The 21982-nt window shown below is 39.1% G+C and overlaps 1 protein-coding gene across 3 annotated transcripts in view; it reads right to left on the bottom strand.

The window, feature by feature from the left end:
* Positions 1 to 21982, bottom strand: part of MAP3K9 (mitogen-activated protein kinase kinase kinase 9) — a 60385-nt gene that overhangs the window by 34966 nt on the left and 3437 nt on the right. Inside the window, exons 2-3 of one of the 3 annotated variants that reach the window (XM_068946129.1) lie at positions 19370 to 19783; positions 2721 to 2901 (exon numbers count right to left, since the gene is read on the bottom strand). The exons of 1 other annotated variant lie outside the window; for it this stretch is intronic. In XM_068946129.1, the coding sequence (XP_068802230.1) occupies positions 2721 to 2901; positions 19370 to 19783 (595 nt within the window). The remainder of the gene's footprint in view (positions 1 to 2720; positions 2902 to 19369; positions 19784 to 21982) is intronic. One more of the 3 variants, XM_068946130.1, reaches the window with a different exon arrangement.

Raw genomic sequence — 21982 nt, 5'->3', positions numbered from 1 at the left:
ATTTGGACTATATGCCTACCAATGTTAGCTTGCTGCGCAATATTGGATAAGCTGCAGCATCTGCACTTCGATTTCACTCCTGTAAATCCAAAACAAATTCCTAACTTTTCTCAAACACATCATTAGACTAACAGAACCAGTCTGACATTTTCAAATGAAAAGGTATCTTCTTTCTTTTCTGTGCAATATACACACAGAGCTTCAGCTGTACCCCTAAAACACCCAGGTGCACTACAACACAACTCATAGCAACAGATTTACTCTAGCAGGAAGTGCAAAGTGCTGTTGTTACCAGCAAACTCTGCATTGGCCAAGGCCCTGGTGATAAACAGGAGTGGCTGGAGCATTCTTCAGCCTAGTAAGTTCTCTGTCACCAATACAACAGGGCAAAAAACAGAACAGATTTTAAAATGGTGCATGATACATTTTTGAAAGGAATTGCACGAAGTGGTTATTTATGCTGGGATAAAAGACTGACTCAGGAAATAGCTGCTGGAAAAGATGTTTGCCAGGACTGTTATCTGTTTATTTGTGCAGTAAGAACACAAGTGGAATAAAATGATTGTTAAAGGGCTGGGCAACAATTCAGCCAGGACCTCTTGCAGTATCATTCGAATACGCTGTGTAGAAGAGACATTGGAATAAAAAGGTTCGTGAGTGTTAGGGACAGATACAGCCAATTCTGTTGATGCTGCACAGACTAACTGGAAGGTTGTTTATCAGGTAAAAAGATCTCTTAACTCTAGCGATTAACCAAGAGATTAAAGTGGACAAGAGGAGGGGTATATCTAATAGGATCAAAAAAGTTCATCCTGTTAAGAACTTCAGTTCCATTCTCGGGTGGGGACAGGATTTCTTACAGATGTCCAAAACTGCTTTTGTAAAATCCAGTGCTTACAAACACTGACACACTACTAGGGGCTGCACCAGCAAGCATTTTTCCTCTGCATGCATGCCTCAGACACAATGCTCTGTTCAGCTCATTTTAGGTACGAGCCAAGGTTTTGGCCACCCCAGAGAGAAGGCTTATAGAGAGACAATATAACATAGCTCTCTTAATGGAGATGACAATCTGTTTAAGGAAGAACGCTTAAGAGAAATTCAGCCTGTTCAAGGGAAGGTTGGTAATCATTAAAAAAAAAAAAAAAAAGGCAAGTGATTCCCCAATCTTAAAATAGAATTATAATAGTCTGAAAAGCTATCAAAGATTTTTGAAGTGATCTGCAATCTTTAAGTCAATGACCACACTGCCATTTTTGCACAGTTATAAAGGCTCTTGAGCTACCTTCATGAAAATCACCAACCGATCCACTAGGTCTCCTCTCGGCGTGCCTGGGTTAGTAAAGTTACAATTACAGAGGAATTGTTCCCCTCTGTTACAGTCATTCCTGGCACTGTTTCAGAGAAGAGGAAACTGAGGTTCAAGCTTGGCATGCTGTGTACAAACCAGTATTGTCAGCATTGGAAAATATGCATGATTGAGGTTTTCATTTTTGCCAGATTTCACTCAGAGCAAAAGCCTAGTTCTTACACAATTCCTCTCTCAGATTAACTACAGAGGTTTGCCGTATTTAATTATAGCATCAGAATTTTATCCATGCTGACTACCATCACGTGCAAAATACAAGTTCACAAACTTATCACAAAGTAATAAGTTACCTATTCAATAGCACTAGATAAGGAAAATAAGAACCCTCACATCAGACCTCTGCAATAACAACCAAAAAATTCTTCCAGCTGGGATATTTCTTTAACTTGACAGAGTTCACAGTATGCACGCTCTGTGTGGGAGCACTATTGACCAAACACTGAATCTTACTATTCTGAAGACCCAGGCACGTTGACATGTTAATGCCTCTCTCTTCACAAGAGAATAAAAATTCTGTTTACTTGTCTGTTCCACATGTTCACTGCTAACTCTACATCATATACTATCCAGAAAACTCACTATCCTAGAGCTATCTACCAGATTCTGGATTTACCAATTCACTTACTAGAGTCACGTTCAGAGTCAATTGTAGTAAGTCTATGGGCCAATCTTTACATCCATTCCCAAAGTAGCTTCTATTCTCAGAAATCCTACTGCCTGAACAGAAATGACAATATATACATGCAAATAATTACTTACAGATTATCTGCTCAAATTCGCCTACAGAAGAGATTTTGTGCCAAAGACTGGAAGGGTGGAAATAACTCACGAACATAGTACAAAAGTGAAAAACACTGCATTCATGCTGAAACTTGCAGAGAATTTGATTAGGTACAGAGTACGTAATAGAAAGAGATTACCACCAGAACATAAAATGATCCTACTACTCTTGGAAAAAACAGTAAAAAAAGTAGTAACTGTAAGTGCTTCTCAGCTTGCTTCCGTGGCCTTTGATTGCGTCAGCCAATACCACATAGTACAAAACGTTTGTTTTAGATAATATAGAGGGACAGGGATTATGAATCCTAGGATAATCTGAATATGAGTTTATGGAACAGCAAAGACTCAGAGGTATGCATGAGGCGGCCCCACCACCTTCTACAGACCAAAGGTTTACAATTAGTCTCAAAGTAGGCTGAGAATCTGGTAGATGTAAAACCAGCAGATAAAGTTTCCTTAAGCCAAGAATTTTCAAATTTGGTTCATCGTTACTCATTTCTAAGTATAAGATAGCTTTCCTGGCACGACTAGTTACCCTGCTGTATCCAATCACTTAATGCCAAATCAATACCTCCACACATCGCTGCCTTTGGAGAACATGGAGGAGCGGATGACCTCAGGAGCCATCCAGGCATATGTCCCAGCTGCACTCATTTTGGTAGTTTTATGCCATTCCCTGGCCAAGCCGAAATCCGTGATCTTCAATATCTTGTTGCTCAGATCTCCATTTTCCACCTTTTCGAGTATCAGTACTGGAGAAAAGGAAGGGGTGGGGGGGAAATAAAAGGTACGCAGAGTGAGGCTAGAATTTAGGCAAAACAGATCCTCCTAGTGAGAGAAGCAATTTCCCAAATTTCAAGATTCTCCCTGATTTTCAGTTATTCAAATACACCACACTAAGTTATTTCAAGCTCATCCTGTCATCTGATAAGTGAACAGCTGTCTAGCATATAACTCTAATTTTAACCAAAATATCAAGACCCCGAGAACAAGTAGATAATAACCATTTAATGTACTGCCTAGTGCCATTCTATGGAATAAAATTCTGCTAAGGGGAAGTGAACCACTGTAACTTTCTAGAAAGAGAGATAAAGGGAGACATTTCCTAATTAATCCTCTCTCAGCAAGGCAGTTACAGCACCTTTGTCTTGAACTACTTAGAGGACTTCTTCTTCAACCGAGATATGCTCATAGGCTGGATGTACTCCTCATTTAAATGTATTAGGAGTAGAAGTTCTACAATCAGATTTTTAAGTCATAACTTTTTAAAAAGTCATCGATGATCAATAACAGCATGCCCAGTTCAGACTCTGTAAACACCACGGTGTTACTGACTCCCTCTGCCATTATTATAAAATATTAAATTTACTTTTTAGTTAAGCTGCCAAAGTTTCTACTGTGTTGCAGTGGCAAAAGAGTCCACGCAATAACTTAAAACAGCTTGAGACACAACTCAAGAATCCTTTGGTATAAGGCACACATTCCCCTTCACCTAGCAAGTCGCAATACAGTGAAATGAATGTAAAGCACATGCCAGAAGTATCCATTCTGCTTTAGCAGCACGTTATTAACTCTTTGATCTTGATGTAAAATGATCACACAAGTTGTAGAGCAATGTAAGATCAAACCACAGAGTATAACAGACTACGAAACTTCTCTAACTAAAGCAGTCATAAGCCTGTGAAACTATTTTCAGCTACTTTGTAAAGGGTTGCAATGAAGAAAAATCTGCATCATCATTATAACGCCAATGACTTGACAGCAAATGGCATCACGCTACTAATACGTCATCATTATGCAGCTACTCTGTTTTTAATGTTTTTACAGACTTGGGTTCTTAGAAAGCAAGAAAAGAGTTATATACAATAATGGTACCTATGAAATACAAAAGGATCGCAGGAAGTATAGTACTTATTATACTTATTATTATTTTATTTTCAGGATCATTTTCAGCAGACAGTTCATGCAAATACTCTAAGAAGCGTCAATCAAGAACTAATATGGTAGTTTAGCAAAAAATTCTCAAAGTCAACAAAAAATTTGCTATGCATTCCCAATGCATACCTCTCCTTCAATAATCAAACCAGGAAGTCCCACGAAATAAAAACCATGAATGGTGATTTGAAGCCTTTTGCATAATATGTAATACAAGCCTAAATGTTTACATATTCTATTTATTGCAATAAAGCATAAACCGGCTTTTTCTCTGAAAATCCATAAGAGAGCAACCTCATCTACAAGACTTCATAAATCATAAGACAGTATTTTGTTAAAGGTTTTTGTGAGCCAACACAAGTTATGAGTAAAGTAGACTTACGGTTAAGGGCTGGGTTCTTGCTTCTTTTGCAAAATTCCTTTCTAACATTATTGAATGCGTCATTTTCCTAAATATTATGAGGAAGGAGGAGTTTGAGGCCTAAGTTTCTGCTCTACAGAAAAACATAAACACTATTTCAAAAAGATTTTACTGAACACAGAAGAAGTTGGCTAGTATTGAGAGATGCTAATGTGACCCCTTCTCAGTGAAACTTTCTGACAGCAATAAAGTAAAAGCAACGTAGAACTGAAACTCTTGTCTCGTGAGAAAGAGCTCATGCGCTTCTAGACGCACCCTTCAGTACAGAACGGAAGAACCCCAGGAGATGAAGGTACATAAGCAGACTATCTTTATCCCTCTTCTTCCTAACCTATTTTTTTTTCCTTCTTTCTGGCAACTGAAGATTTATTAACTGAAAAAAGGAAGTCTCATTGATTTCAAGGGGGTGAAAAGCTTCCAAGGCTATACAGGCGCTAAGTTACTTGTTCTAGCATCTACCCATTTTACCTACAGAACTGGCAGAAAAAATATGTTAAATTTAAACACAGTGATATGATATATAAATACACAGAGATACAGTGAAGCAAAAAAGGTAAAGTGAAACTTTGAAACAAAAGAGCAAGAGTGCTTTGGTTTTCTTTTGTTCCCCTCTAGAAGCACAACAAGTGACAAGCAAATTTGCTCTTCACAAGCCAAATCATATTCTGTCTGAAACATCTCAATAGCAGGACAGGTAGCCAGATATTACAGTTAGGTTGCATATACCTTCCTGGCAAGAGATAATTTAAATCTCATTACCTTTATTTGTGTTAAGAGCTAACAAAATAATTAGTACTTACACAGATCTTTTGCATTCATGAACTTGTTTTTCTGTTAGATGTGGGCTAAGTGAGATAAATTACCATGACAAAAGACAACAGAGAAGGACAATGAAAGAGCTGGATTTATTGCAACCCCCTGATTCCTGAATTGCATCCTAGGCGCCTCTTCTCTTTACTTGTTATAACTGCTTGAGATAATAATCCTGCAACCCAAAATTGTAAAAAAAAAAAAAAAAAAAAAAAAGTTCAGAATCATATCTCTTTCTAGCATCCATTTCAGTTCTCCTTATCTCAGTTAATAGTAGAAGACTGACATTTTCCCAGCTAGGAACTTGTGAGATTTTCCCATTGAAAGCCTTTTGATTCTCCCTCTTGTGTTCGTTCCTGTTTGAATGAAGAGTCCTAAAAATAGCTGAAGTTTCAACTTTTCAGTTTCCCCCTTAAAAATCATTTATGGTGATGCCTAAAAGCTCCCAATCCAAGTTGCTGAGAGGCTGCAAATACACTTTACCTGCCACGCTGACCAATATGGTCTCATCATCTTGTGAGCTTTAGGTATAACCTATCATGTTTACTGCTTTGATTGTAAATTCTCTCCTGCAAGAACTATTTTTTCCGCACTCTCTCTAGAGTCTAGCACAATATATAACACAAATTAGTAACATACTTCCTACACTAACAGTAGTTAGAGTTGGCATACCTTTCAATTTTCTAAAGGATTTGATCACTCAGGACAAAACTAACAGTGCCAGATGATAAAGCTATGTTTAAAAATCAGTCTAATAAAAAAAGTTCAGACACAAGGATAAAGCACCTACACCAAAAATCCCAAAATCCAGCTGATCCAGCAAGGGATGAATCCTTGGCCTGCTGATTTAAGAGATCTGCATAAGACAAAGAGGTTAAAGAAAAGGTGGAAAATTTAATTAAAAATCTTTCTTGTTCCCATCCTCAGAGACAAGTTGTTTGGCAGCAAAAATCCTAGGCCTAGTTTTCAAGCAGCTGGGGAAAAGGAGAGCTGAATCAGCAGGAAAACGCAGAATGCATGTCAGCTCCTTAGCAGTCAATCACCATTTCCCTCAGGATTATTTACTAGGAGGCCAGTAGAGTTAAGACTGCTGTTGGTCTAAAGAAACCTCTAAGGACAGTTCCGAAGTTGGAGCTTCTCCTTAGAACACTGAATTTTCACTAGCACATTTCGGATTGGGACTAAACACATCTAAGAGTAATCTATGTCCTTGTGGAAGGGGGGATCACTACTGTGAAAACCTGCAGCTTCAGAAATTATTACTGCAGAAAACCTGTACCAGTACCCAAAATATTGGTCAATTCTAAGGAGGCAAAAAGAGAGGATCAAATGGGTTCTGAAGGAATACAGTCTGGAGTTGCAGATTAAATGCTAGCCAGGTTTCAACTTTGCCACAAACTAATATGGAACTAAAGAATGGCTGCCCTGGAGGCAAGTGACAAACGTTTCTATAGAGATAAAATTCCATCTTGCACACATGAAAGAGATGCACACCTACCATACCTTCACATGTTCAGAAGGCAGATCTCTTCCCCTTCCTCCCTTGTCCATCCTTAGGAACGATTACAATGGAAGCTAGCTGGGACGAAACAAAATCCACAGTAACTTAAGAAGGCAAGTCTTCCTACGCTCCCAGCATAGCCAGAGGAAAGACAAAACCTCTCCAGAAGGGGATTCCAAGCATAAGTCTAACTTAGATGCTCTGAAAGCCTCTCTGCAGGAACATCTCTTGTCTAGAAGCACATCTACATTAAGTGCCCAAACTTAGACCACACGAATACGGTCACATAATCTTTTTCTGATTTCTCAATCTAGAGAAACGATTAGGTTTGCCTATATACTGCAGTGCTGAATGGGACACTCCTTTGCCTTCTGCTAAAAGTTGACTCTCACCAGGCAAAAGTAGAAGAATATTTTGGTGGAGGAACCAGGACAGAGTTATCACCCAGAGTAAAAATACCACAGTATTATATACGAGGGTAGAGGAAAAGGGCTCCTGTCCACTATGTAAAACAGTATGCACAGCCTAGCCTACCAAAATTTCCTGGCTGTATCATCTTCAGTTTCTTCTAAGCAGTCTACTGGTTGTACTCCTAATTTATTTAGCACAGAGCACACAAAAAAATGTTCTGACCTGAAAGGTAAAAGTTGACAGAGACATAACAGCAAGGAAAGCAAGCTTGTATCACAGCACCACCACAACAGTTAACAACTGAAATCCCTTCACCCTGACATTTCGTGTCGATAGCTGTACCAGCAACCTCCTGCTCCCTCCCCTGGTCCAGAATATTTGCATGTTTTTTTTAAAATAGGAGATAAATTAAAAAAAAACACTGTGACAGCCTCTTGTATTGTCTTATAGTTCACTCCAAGTCATTTGCCTGTGCCTGATGCTACTCCATAAGCCTGGCACAGAAGAACAGAAATCTATTAGTTAATGAACATCAATCCCACTGCGAACAGCTCACAGTCATTAAGTGGGGAGCAGGGGGAGCTCAATTTACTCCATGAGGATTGAGAGCATACAGGAAGAAGTATGGAAGGGAGCAGGCTAGAAGACCAGGATCCCTACTGCAGGAAAAAAGAAGTTGGTTCTGTTGTCTCTGATACTGTGAGATGATATATTGCTGACGTGATACATGACTGATGGCTTCACATTTAACTTCTAGTGACTGGATACCTGCCATTCTTTTCTTTATTTAATTACTACAGTTCTAGGTAGATGATAAAATGGCAGGGCTACTGACCAGTGACAAAGTAACATGCTTAAGTCATGTTTTCTAGTAAGTTACAATTGTATTTTGAAGCTTTCCCCCTCATTAATACTTGGTAACTGGGAGAGATGCCTACCAATAACTGTTTCTAACATGTGCTTGAGTGGATAGGGGCGCTTTGAAAGAGGCTAGGAGAACAAACTGAAGAAAGTATCAGAAACTTGCTTGCCAGAAGCTTAAGAAAACTGATTAAAAAGATACCTCACATAAGATTATTCTAAGCTCATATATGCTTATATGTCTGTAACAAAGTTAACTACTAGAATTAAAAATAACTCTCTCCAAAGTCAGGTAGGTTGTGGCAATAAACTCACCCTCCTGTTACCAGTATGTGAAGTTAGTATTGTTCTCTTTCTCTGAAGGCACAGCTCACAGTACATAAAGATGAGAGCTGTCAGGGAGCAGCAAGAGGGGGCTACTCCACAAGTGAAGGTGAGGTGGGAGCCAAGACCATAGTGCCCTCATCCACCACTCTGCAGTCCCACAGCATCTGAACGAGGTGGCCAGAGCCAGCTGGTGATAACAGGGTCCACTGACAGTCCCAGATAAGGCAAGCAATGGACCAGGTCCACGGTCCAGCCTGGGAGTCCCATCAAGGGCAGCAGGAGGCAGGGGCCAGTGACAGGGCCAGAGACTGGTACACCTACAACATAGCTCAGGAAAGGACTAGGAGCTCAAGCCTGAGCTTAAATGGAGCTCCCGGACCTATGGGCAGAGGGAGGTGGGCAGAGGCCCCAGATGAGGCCAGTCAGGGACATTAAAGGCCATTAGTACACTCAGCACCCTGATCGAGAACTACCAAAACTCATTCCTTGTAAACAATATTGCTGTGCCAGCAAAAACACTAGGACTGTGCTTGACAGGTTTTTTTGTTTTTTTTTTTTTTGGGGGGGGGGTTAATTAGTAATTCTTATTGGCAGTAGTACACTGGCATACCATCTTAGGCACAGAACTACGTTTTGGGAAGTGATATTAGAAAAATCACTCCAAAAATAAGATCTGGTTTGCCAAAATCTAATTGCAATTTTTGCTCTACCTTCCAGCAGTCGGCCTGCACAGCTTTGCTTCAAAAGTATCCAGATAATGAGCAATCTGCTCTTGATCCTGCATTCAAAGCACTTAAAGTGATTAACAGATCTGCACATGGTCTGAGTCTGGGCTTCCCACTGGATATTATGCATGCAGCCTTTACCTACATACTGTTGGGTATTCGGCTGTTCCTTGCAGTAAGATTGCATCTTTATTCTACTATTTGTTTGTGGTGCAGAAGGCTAAGGGTTGCATAAGATCCTGTAGAGCAATTGATAAGACTCTCAAAATTTCACATCTTAAAAGGAAAACAAAGAATACAAATATTGTCTCTAGTAACAAGCAAATTTCTCCCTCTTTTATTACTAATCATGCAGTAACTTCACTGATATTAAAAAATGCATCTTGGAAGCAAAAGTATTGTAATTATTGGGTATGTGAGGGTTCAGCAAAGCCATAAAGCTGGCTCACTGTCCTCTTCTATCAACCTGGAGGATGTGATGGATGTGACAGCACAGCAGTTCTTGGATTTTAAGATGTGCAGTACAGTAACTCTACAGAGCTAACGCATGATGGGGGAGGGGAAAGAAAAGGCTTCCAGAGCCATGATATATTTAGAATCGATCTTTTCACCTAGCCAAGCTGAAAAGTCTTACTGCTTTAGTGATCTGGTACAAAACACTTTGAACGCTCTTGGAGAACATTCAAATCAGTTTCCTGGAAAAATGGAGCTGTTCAGCTCGGCTTTCAGATTAAATCCTAGCAAACTGCCTACACTGGGACAACCTTCTTGCTCAGGCGTGGATTCTTTCACTCTTCGTTATCAGTTAAATGCTCCAAGGGGAAAAAATAATAATTAAATCGGTACCCAACGCAGTGCTTTGCCAAATCATATCAGTTTGAAGGTTTGCAAGAAATCAAGTATAAAAACAGTATCAGGCAAAAACAAAAGACAGAGTGGGGAAAGTAGAATCACATGAATGGCATTTATATTAATTGTTGCTCAAGAGACCTCCTGAAAATGAATTTAACAACAATGCTGGTTCAGTGGGAGCCATTTCCAGACATGAAGTCACAGCAAAACAATTCTGTGCTAATTTAAACTCAGAATGAAAAAAGTAAGATATCTCTATGAAATACTTACTAACATCAAGCTCCACTCTTTTCTTGAGTAGGCTGGTAGAAGAAAGGACAGACTTAAAACCTCCAAAGGCAGCAGCACAAACCACATCAGATTTTTTTTTTTTAAAAACAGTTAGATTTTAGCACAAACTTTAACAAAAAAAATCAGAGATGGAGTTACGTTAATGAGAGCAAATACAAAAAGGCTCAGAAGTATAAAATCAACACTAATCTACAGCTGACTACAGTGAAATCCCCACTTCCTTGAATACTGCAGTTTTACATTACAGCTGAGTAGATCAAGTAGCTGACTGATAAAGAGGGCAGTCCTGCACTGGTGCCCATCACATTCCATACAAGACAGCAGCTTATGCAGCAAAACTAGCAGAGAGCTGTTAACTTTTTCTTTTTGATAAGTTAAGATTTCTGATAGCTCCCTGAACCAGCTCTGTCGGCGACTAGAAAACTATGAGTGACTACAAGTACCCCAATTAAACGTGAGGAATGTACCCCAGCTACCAGATGACCATAACCATATCAAAGCCACACAGTATGTGACTGATTATTTCAAAGACAAAATCCAATTAAATAAATCCAAAGGTAAGATAAGCAACACTCCTGCAAGTAGAACTACGTATATCAAGTTCTATTAATAATCAAAATTATGGAAGTTTTCTTATTTCCAGGAGCCTTTCACAATGCAGAGTCACAGGCCACTCAAGGCTGGGCTCTCTACTGTCTTTTCATAATCACATGCTCAAAGAGGAGAGCCAACAGAAAATCCAATAATACAAGGAAGGTAGGGGCAGATGGATGACATGGCCTCGTTCGCATACATCCCACTGCACTTATAGAGACCATCTTTACAGTAATTAACCAGCACAGCACTTCCTTATAGTCTCCCAGAAACACCACAGGAATTCCCAGTTTAAGCAAAAAAAGTGTTGGGATAAGCAAAATCTTAATGGTGGGAATATTTTCCTTAATTACTACAAAATGGAGCTATGAGTACATACTGGCTCCATCTTGCCAACTGGCATAACATTTGCTACACCTCTGAACAAGCCTAAAAGTCAGCAAGTTTGAAGCCATGCGCATGTTTTAATGAAGGTCTCCACTTATTATACATACAGTAAATTTGTTAATATTTCTCAACAGCGAAATCAGATTCCAGAAGCCTATCTGATGAAACATCAGAGCAAGATGTTGCACAACCAACTAGAAGCCTAGCTTGCAGTGCTGAAAATCACCCAGGATTGAAGTAGTAAATTGTTCAAAGCACATACAGGATTTCAGGGATCATTTGAAATCCATATATGCATTAGCTAAAGATTTTTTAGCTTTGTTTTTAATAAAAACTGGTGTTATAAAAATGTCCAAGTAATATAATAAAACTGTTGGGGGAGGGGGGCAAGGGTCGTTTGTGGCAATCACGTAAAGAGCTTATGGGAAGGCTAACTATCCCTGGCTACTTCTTTTTGGAAGAGAACAGAGAACAATCTGGCACCATGCTACTATTATCATCATAATGACTATTCTACAGGCTAGGATCAGAAGATTTACAATTATGTGAATGAGTCCTCTTCTCCCTGATCTTAAGAGATACACTGATGAAACCAAAAAAAACATAATTATAATCCTGATGCACCGTGATAGGCTCTCTTCTTAGTGCATGAGTTCTCCATTACTTCTTTCCTGCCTTTGTCTCCTGTCTGGAAAAAGCTGAGGTCAGCAAGGCAGGCTGAATAGTTTCCCATTAGCACTCTGACTATTAAGAAGCTGTTGTCAAATACCTAGGCTACTTTGGCACGCTTTCAGAAAACAAAGTCACACCAATCTAAGTGGAACTATCCTAGAATCAGAAAGTAAATATGGTCCAAAAAAGCAGCTGCCTAAACCAGGTGCTATAATCTGTGATCTTCCTAACAGCTTGAGGCTTTCCTCATCTTGTCTTAAAGGAACACGTAGCATCTTCAGAATAAGATATTTCTTAAAATTAAGGAACCATCTTGGGTGATGAATCATCAAAGAGCAAGATTGCACTTAACTTTTGATGCTTCACGAGTTTGTCTGCTTGCTTTGGATATGCTGAAATTCTGAAAGGAAATGTTTGGTGAGAAAAGCAAAAATGAAGCTGCTGGCAAAAGTCTCTCGAAATTCAGATTAAGTTTATTGATGTGGGAGTAACACAAAAAATGCAGTCGAAAAAGTTATTCTAACTTCCTGAAGATGCCACAACAAGGCTGTTCTCACTGCTGACTTACTGCATGGAAGTTTCAGAAAAAAACACAGGTTTGTCAGAGCTCTGACACAGATGGTCAGATAATGAAGTCATTGGTGCAGCACATAAATGCCTACATATATTTCCCACATGACAGTGGTCAAGTCTGTGGGTATCTGCTCTCTCTTCCACATATGCTATTTGGAGAAAGTGCTCACTGTCACAATACTTGATTTTTTTTTCTTGGCAGGAGAAAGAACTCTGCAGAAAAATATATGCAGTGGCGCAGAAACATGAAAAGCATACTAGCTAGACTAAAAAAGTAATATACACAATTTTACTTCTTAAATACAGAAGGAACTCTTTTCACCCTTGCCTAGAAAAATAAGGCATTCCATGACATTGCCTTGCTGCTAATTTGGGGGGGGGGGGGGAACAGAGGGTTTCAAAGTGTTCTTGCAAGTATCAAAGTTATTTCATAAAGTCCTTCCATTTTTGGCTTGTAATCCACAGTGAACCCATCAATTAATATTTATTTAAAACAGAGCACTTCCAAAATGAAAATAAGCCTCCTGCAAGTCACAGAAATCTACTATCATTTACTCAAAATAAGACTACTACATGAAAGCATCTGTCAAGTCTCTCAGAAAGGAAAGCAGTTGCACTAATTTAGGCAAGCGAAGAATAAATATAGTCAAAAGTAAACTGTCTCTCCACTACTGAGAATTCCAAATATTTCAACAGCTTAAAAGTTAGTATCACCTTCAAGTATAACTCCTCAGAGCCATTTACCTCTTTTGAGCTAACACACAAAATGAAAATATTTTATTGTTTTCTGTTCAACAAAAAGCCGTAATACCGCTAGTACGAATTTCACTCTCATATTACTGCATAAGGTATGATTCTTTGGATTTTGTCAACTACAACCTGAGTGACCAGGATACGCACAAAAAGGCTAATGCTTTGGGGAGATGACAGAGAAAGGAACAAGTGAAGCCAGAACTAGGATCTGTGCACCATTAGTATTATGGTATAGCAAGCCCATAGGGTCAGATAATTGCTTAAGGGCAGAACCTGAAAAATCAGCTTTAATCACCTTGTAGAAAGTATTCAGGCTATCTGAAAGGCTGGATTTCTACTCTACACACTTTTCTCTAAATTTTAAAATACAAGATTTGACTGATTAGTTCTTCCTGAACTGTGGTAGCAAACATCTGCATAAGATCTACCTTCCAGAAGTTGTCCAGAAAAAAATCACATTCTTATCACTACCCTCCTACAGGCAAGGGAGCATGCAACTAAGGCCAGATCAAATAATTCACAGTGTAAAGAATTTAGATGCCATCAAAATAGTTTCACTCTACTTTATATGAGGTATTACTTATTTAATTGCACTGACAAAGGAAATCTGTTCTGATAGGTGTAACACCAGAGAGTTAGTCGGCAATTTACATTAATGTACCAGAAGCGGCAACTGCAGTGCAGATTTCCAAACTGCTCTGCCAACGTACTTCAACCAGACCCTGAAAGAACTCGCTCTTCTGTGACACTGCCAGAGACAGTTTCGTTTCGTTTACGTTAAGTACTTACACTAGTCTGATAAGACCAGCAGGAAGACGGTCAATTATGAATGGATTAGGACCTGAATACTGGAACAGGGAACGCAATCACTACTGCATATTATCAAGACTGATATGTAACATTCAAGTTCTGTTGTCCTTGGGTTGGATTTGAACTAGTTACATGGAATCCCTGCTTCTAAATTCTAAATTCTGCCTAAAAACAAAACAAATAATAAACCAAAAGAATACTGTAAGTTCTAGGAACAACTGTCCAGACAGCACATAAAGCCAGTTCTATAAATGCCTTTATGAAAGGAAAAAGGCTTAACAACAGCATAAAAGAAATAAGAGTAGCAGACTTAGGAGGTCTTTAGAAAGCTAGAGCTTTGAATCTCAGGATACTACGGACTTAGCTTTGTGCTCCAAAAAGTAGGAGGTGAACATTTTCAAAGAACTAGAAGGGAAGAACTACAGACCTGACCGTATTCAAATTGTTAGGTTTTATTTTGAGCTCTGTCATTTCATTCTTTGCTGCTGGCCATGTTACTTTGCTGCTAATCTTCTGTGCCGCTTTGTGGAAAGCGAACATAATGACTTCCAGAAAGCACTTTGCTAACTGGCATGAACACCACCTGCAAAGCTCCTTTTAATGTAGTGCAAAGGATAACCATATTCTGCTGACCAGTCAAAAAAGGGCAAATATTCTTTTGCTAGTTCTCTGCAGCATTAGTTACCTGGCATTATTAGCACAGCAATCCTGGCATATCAATGTTGACAAACAAATAAGAGAAATAAACAGGAATAGCTGCATTACTTACAATATTTCACCAAAACTAAGATGAAAACCTTTTCATCCTCAACATTACATACCAAAAACCTTCCTGTGGCCAGAAATAAGATACAAGTACACAGATTAAAAAAACTCCAAGGGCTGTGCTAAACTATGTGATGATGTTGACCTCAGTGCCTGCTCATTCCTTGCTGCTTCTTTCTGTGGCTCAGCATTTACAATAGTCAGCAACCTCCATGTTGGGAGGAGTCTATAAATGACTACATAGCACACACTCAGCGGAGCACCAACATGCAGCTGAAGAGGCAAAGGGTGGCAGTATCATCAGACGAAGAGAAGAAAAAGAAGCCAGAGATTATTCTGTCAGTATGATTAATTCCTTATACGGTATAAAGTCTGAGTCTCTTGAATCAAATGCAATACAAAGAAGAAATATCTGCTCACAAAACAGAGCAAAATTGCTTTCCTGGTGTTTCTGTGACCTACTGGGTTATCTTCGTTCTCTTGCACAGCTATATGACTAATTTATGAGTTGGTAACTCCAGATGGTCATGCACATCCAATTGAAGGATCCACTGTAACACCCACCTACCAGAGTTAAGGTGACTGCCAACTGAATTGAAATTCAGCAGAAGAACTTCAGGGCGTCTAAAAATAAATCATAGGCTCATCAAAATCACAGATGTGCAATTTATTGTGTAATGATCTGTACACACTCATTTTCTAGTAACATCCACAAAGCAATGAAAATAAGCAGGTCACAGAATCCGAGTTAAATTAAAATCTGCCCCAAATTAACATGATACCTAAAACTTACAAGACACTTGCTATACTATTAATGCATTAGCATTAGATTTAACAAGGCTAAGTGAAAGAAAATGAGAGGAAAAATTGAAGAAAAATGGAGGAACCACCTTTTTGGTTAAATGAAGGAACACAGACAATTGCTTTGGAGGGTGCTTCTTCACTGGGAAAATCTCAAGGAACAGACATCTCCTGAAATCTTCAAATAATCCACTCAAGTTCAGCCTCTGTACTAAGTGAAGTTATCTTCCCAAAGCAATCAAAGTCTTGTGTGCTTTTATTACGCCATCCAAAATTTGGAGGATTATTCTGAGAAGTTTTTTCTGGTACCTATTAGTCGAGTTCACAAACTAAGCTTCAACGATTTAGATTAAAAAGGATTTTTCAAATCCTTATGTAAATATCATCGGGCAAGTTCTCAGACTTGCACTGAGGCGCCCATTTGACTTACATTCTCAACAGCAAAATAACCCTGAGACATTCTTAGAAGATTCAGTATAAAGTACTGTCCTCATGCATACAGTTATTTGCCTAAAAACAGGAGGGCATCTCAAAACAAGGCATTTTGTGATTTTTCCACTATTACTCTAGTTGTGGAAAACTTGATTTTAAATATAAGGCAACCCCACTCTTTCTCATTCTCCCATCTTGTTCTCTAACTCCCAAACTGACTCTTCCTTAAGCCTTGTTCCTGCATCCTCACATGGATGCTGCAGGTCTCAGCTACCAGCTCGTTCTTGAAGACAAGATGACATGTATGAGAATCATTGCCTATTATTAAACTTAAGCAGTACTAATCAGTAGATCAACATGGCTGATGCTCCCATGATTGCTCTACAGTACTTGTAGGTGTTTAGTAAGTGAGAAGCACGTCTGCAATAATCTTGCTCCAGTTCTAGCAAGCAAAAGCTGTTGCTTCTCCAGAGAAACATCACTGTGCATCGGCTGGTGGGTGCTAACTTACGCAAAGAACATGCTACAAGCTTGTAATTCTATAGCCACAAATAAGCTAATACTAGCCAGTTCTCAACTATCCAAAGTAATGGAGAAACCCAAGTACCTCAATGAACCCCACAGAAAACACAAGCCACGTATAAATCAGGATGCAATAACATACTTAGTCCACTCACTTTTGCAGAACTTGCAAAAAGCACTTCACAAAAAACAGGGCAGAGAAACATCCAAGACATGTTAGATACATTAAGAGAGAGACATGAGCACCACAAGGTATCCAGGAAAGATGTGACCTGGGCAGCCCAATGGTGTTATTCTACAGATAACCAAGAGTTAAGTCTACCTACATACATAGGCAATATATACTTTTCGGGCAATTTCCCCTCCTCCCACCTCCCCCCAAAAGCCCCACCTTTGTCATAATCTGATAGTTATGATACTCATTTTATAAATACATCCCTAAGAGAACATTTTCAAACTTTTAAAATAACATTTTTCAGAAATTTCTCATTCACCATATAGCATAGAATGAAGAATTGTATGTTAACAAACTAAAGAAGGAACAGCAGCTGTAATATGTCCAGTCCACACCTGAGGCTATCAATTTATCTTATTTCAAAGCAGACTTCAGATCATTATAAGTAAAATTTAAGACCTTCTCTCCAATATTAGCCCCTACGTTTATTTCATTTCCCAACTGTGCTACTTACTGCTTTCCACAGACTTTGCTGGGCTGGAAGAAAAGCTTCCTATATACGATATTTCTGTACCAAGATACATGAGGTATCTTTGGTCCAGACCACCAAATAAATCTGTCTCTCCACTCTAAACATAGCACATCTTAGCATTCTTCTTCCTTAACCTTTCACAGGCGTTCCCACTCAGTCTTCCTCTTCCTTTCTTGCTGCTTCCTTCCAAACGAAGGATATTCTAGCAATATATTTAGTAAAACCCTTAGCTTCTCACTGACAATTTACAGTGCAGCACAGGTTATGTACCACTGATTTATGGTGACAAGAGACATTTACTCTTGCTGGTAACAGTACAGATGTTTTCTAGCATCCATAACGGGGTTTGGTCAGTGACATTTTGCATCGGTCTCCCTCTAGGTTGGCTCAAACTCTAGTTGACATGTTTCCATTTTTACAACTAGTAGCCTTAGTAGCCTCTAGCCTCTGAATAAAACAAAAAGTGAAATACCAGGAGTTAATCTATTTTTGTTTTAGAAATAGCTTACATTCTAAACCTCAGAAATGTTCAGACAGCATTAAGGAATAGAGTCATAACAGCCTGTTTACAAAATCAGCAAGTAAATGCTGAAAAGGGGAAAATGCCCAATACGTAAGTGATTTATTTTTTATTCACAAATGAAGTTATCCATTAATCAATTCACTTTTTACCATTTATCAATATGCCCATAAATATATTGCCATCTGTAAGGGAAGGGGAAAGTTTAGGTATTAGGAAACTTTTAAAGTCATTTCCTTTTTTAAAAAAACAAAAAAGGAAACCTGAATAGCATAAGAACAGTAGTACAGAAACTACATTGAAAACTCCCATAATTTCTATCTTCAAACTCGCTAACAAGAGTTCATAATACATTTCTTTTCCCTCTACAGCAGAATTAAAATGCAAATTCACTGCCACAAGATTTGAGCCAAAAAGATGTAGCAGGGAAGTTCTACAATGATTGAAAATACATAGAAGTATCAAGCCTTTTAACAGTTAATTCTGGCTCTAAAGGATCTATTTAGGGTATAACAACTCCCACCTATCTGCAAGATCTCAGATATTACCTGCCCTCAAAGCAGAAGAACACGTGTCTGCGTTTCAGCCACCCAATTCACAGCACTTCTTATCAATTCAAACTGTAGATGAAAGCAAGCTTGTACAAACACACTAACAAAACCACTGCAGCTAACATACAAGTACATGTTTGCTCCTGCCATCTGGGCAGAAACAAGCAGAGAGAAAGGCCAAACAGCTGCATGCACATATCAGGAAGAAAGATGATGATCTTAAAACCACTGCAGCAATTTGCTCCCATATCCATAAATGTTCTAAGCATGCCTTTGAATTCAGCTTTGTGAAAATACATATACCACAAAAAACACTCAAATTGCAGAGGACATTGTTATTAGTATTGCAGAAATATTCAGCACTATTTCCAGAATCATAAGTACCAAAGCTTTAGTTCCCATGCTCTAGCGGGCTGGCTGGATCCCACGTAAAGTACCACAAATACCAGCTCAAGACCTGGGTGTACAAGGAAACCCGCTGGGACAACGTTTCATTGGCATCCGAGTTGATGTTTTTGTCAATATCAGCTCTACAAGGGCTAGGAAAAAGATCCAGTTTGGCAGAGATAGGGTAACTTTCCCCCCAAGGAAAACGGTCCCACATTTCAACAGCAAAATCTAGCAAGTAACATTTAAACTAAGGAGCGCTTCTCCTTCCAAGTAGGGGAAGGACTATTTGCATTTTAAATTCAACAGGGCTTTCCAACATAAAGGAGTCTGCTGAGATGCCAGTAAAACTGAGATACTGTGCATATATTAACCACCACAGAAGCATGCTCCAATTATAGCTGCTTTGGCATCCAGTCATTTTAGTTACCTCTATTTCCTGTGGTCTTCAGCACCATACGGTAGACGGCTAAACCCCTATGGAGTTAGATTAGAGGATACAGTGGTTCACAAAAGTGGATCTCTAACATACATTACTCCCCTCTTCTCTTTGTACTCTTTCTTTCTAAAATCCTATCCCAGTACCCTGGCTGTTCACTGTATAACACTTACTGTTGCTGGACTTGAGGTCACGGTGAATTATGGGAACAATTGCTTCCTCGTGCAGGTAGTTCATTCCCCTTGCAATCTGTACTGCCCAGTTCACTAGTATGTCAGGAGGTATCCTTTTACCAGACAACACTCTATTTAGTGATCCTCCACGGGCAAACTCCATGATCAAGCAGAGATTAGGTTCCTTCAAACACACACCCCTGAGGGCGATGATGTTGGGATGCTTTAACATCGCAAAGAGCTTAGCCTCTTGGCGGACATTCTCAATGGTCTGGCTGATGTCCTCATCAGGGTCATAGCGAGCTGCCTTGACAGCAACCTCATCTCCTATCCATATAGCTCGATACACTTTTCCGAAGCCCCCTATGCCAATGATTTCCTCCAGAACAAGCTCTGAGAAGTCGATCTCCAGGACTAGGGAAAGAGGAAAAAAAGATGTAAACATTTAGCAGCTATGCAACCTGTATATACACTAAAAATGTCCATGTTGCCCAACTTCATCCTTGCAGAATAAGCCAACCCTCAGGAGAAGAAATAACTTTCACTCTGAAACAATACAAATGAAAGCAACAGTCCTTTCCAACAATCTTCTATTACCAAATATAGTGTGATATATAGTGTGATAAAACAGAACTTGCACTATTACAAAAAACACTGCATGAAGTATTCAATGAATTTGACCTGCCAGTGATGAACAATAACACTTAAAATATCCTCTTCTTAACATGCTGAAACCCTGTTAAGGATATATCCCAATTTCCTGCCATCAATGACAGGTCAAGGTTCCAAAAAAATATGAGACTGGCTAATCTCCATTGTCCAGTCATTAATGGGATACAGTTAAAAGCTAACAAAAATTGCATCTTCTCCTACATTTGCCCCTTATTTGAATGTCTCTGCTTATTTAGCTGCCACTAACAAGTTTTTACTCCTTTTCATATCAAGCTTATTTTTCCACACCTCTACAAGCTTTGCAGACTCGTTCCCCACAAGAGATTTCTCAGCCAATTCTGACATTACTGATGATAACGTGAAACAGATGGATCAGACCACACACTTACTATGCAGAGCTGGCAATAGGAAAAATATTTTTTGATCAATACGCAGTACACTTATTACAGAAAACGACATGGAATAACAGAAGTATCACTTCATATTCCCACGCACTCACCAACTATCCTTTATACTTTACAGTCTGGCACAGTAGACTGGTGGCTACATGAAGTTACATCATAAAAAATCTGCAGATTTAGAGGCCTTAATTCAGCTTATTAATTAGCATCTGAAGTGTAAGAGGTGAAAAAAATTAATCCTCTACAACTGTACACTAGACAGTTTATGAAGAACCCGTCAACAAAAGAACCCATCCAACACTGACTAATGCAGAATGGGAAATTCATCACATAATCATGAATATATGTTGACATGACTAAATTTACAGTAGCGGTAGGCCAGTGGTGAGACACCGTTGATGCTACTCCGTCCGATATTTTGGTAGTCACCAATTACTGTTATAAAGAAATTTTTAAAAACTTTAAAGAGAAAAATATTGGTACATAAGGATGCAAGTGGAAAGCCACTGATACTTTTAATTTCTTGCAGTTGATATGCCAAATCTGACATGGTTCCCTTGCTTTGGCAAACAGAGAGAGGAAATCAAGTCTATAACAGACTTGCTCAATTCCAAGCATGAATTCAGAGCATTGTATTACCACACTACAGTTGCAACAGCAGTTATTGGGTTTATACACAGACCTCTTTACAGATTTTAAAAGAGGTTATGTGGGCATACAAAGCAAGAGAGCAAATTAGATTCAGCTTCACTAAAATGTTGGTTGTTTCAATTAAAAGCCTTTCCTAAGTATAATCCTGCAGTACTGAACATTGTCACAAAACTGTAGAGTTGATACAAAATCTCTGCTGCTCACAACTGCACGCTTTTTCCTTTATTGAGCTCTGTCTTCCATGAACTCGATTTTAAAAGGTCTGGCTTACTTTTGGTCAAAAAGAAGTCTGTCAATACTACAAGTAATTGAATACAAACAGGCATGATATCATCAGCCTTCCCATGCAATACAGCCAATGCAACAGACTCCTTAGCTAGGGTTGCAAGGACACATGTGTTGTTTTTCCTAGTGTTCTGTCATCCCTCATGAACAAAAGCATGATGGGAAGCAAGCTAGAAAACTGATCATGAAAGTTTTCCAAAAGGAAGAAAGGTCCTTTCTGGTCCAGAAGGCAAAGAGAACATTACTGTGAATACATCTTCTGATTACCACTGTGAACACACTTTCCTTTAACTACAGAGAAGGTTTCACTCCTGCAATAACAGCCTAGATGTTCAAATGCTGATGAGCTACCAATGACTAGAAAAGGAGTAGAGGGAAAGGAATAGATGCTGACCACAAAGAGAGAAATTTTAGAACAAGACTGTATTAACAATGATAACTACCGATATGAAACTACTGCGATGCTGAGAATTCACAAAAGCAGATGCTCTGGCACTGCTTTGATAAAGAGATCTAAACAGATCCAATGCCCACTCCCATCCCCCTGGGTCAGGGGAGTTTCAGCACCAACAGAACTGTCCCTTAACCTGCTCCTAGTGACAGG

The sequence above is a fragment of the Struthio camelus genome, chromosome 5, assembly GCF_040807025.1.
Source record: "Struthio camelus isolate bStrCam1 chromosome 5, bStrCam1.hap1, whole genome shotgun sequence".
Lineage (NCBI taxonomy): Eukaryota > Metazoa > Chordata > Aves > Struthioniformes > Struthionidae > Struthio > Struthio camelus.
This window is presented reverse-complemented; position numbering and strand designations above follow the sequence as displayed.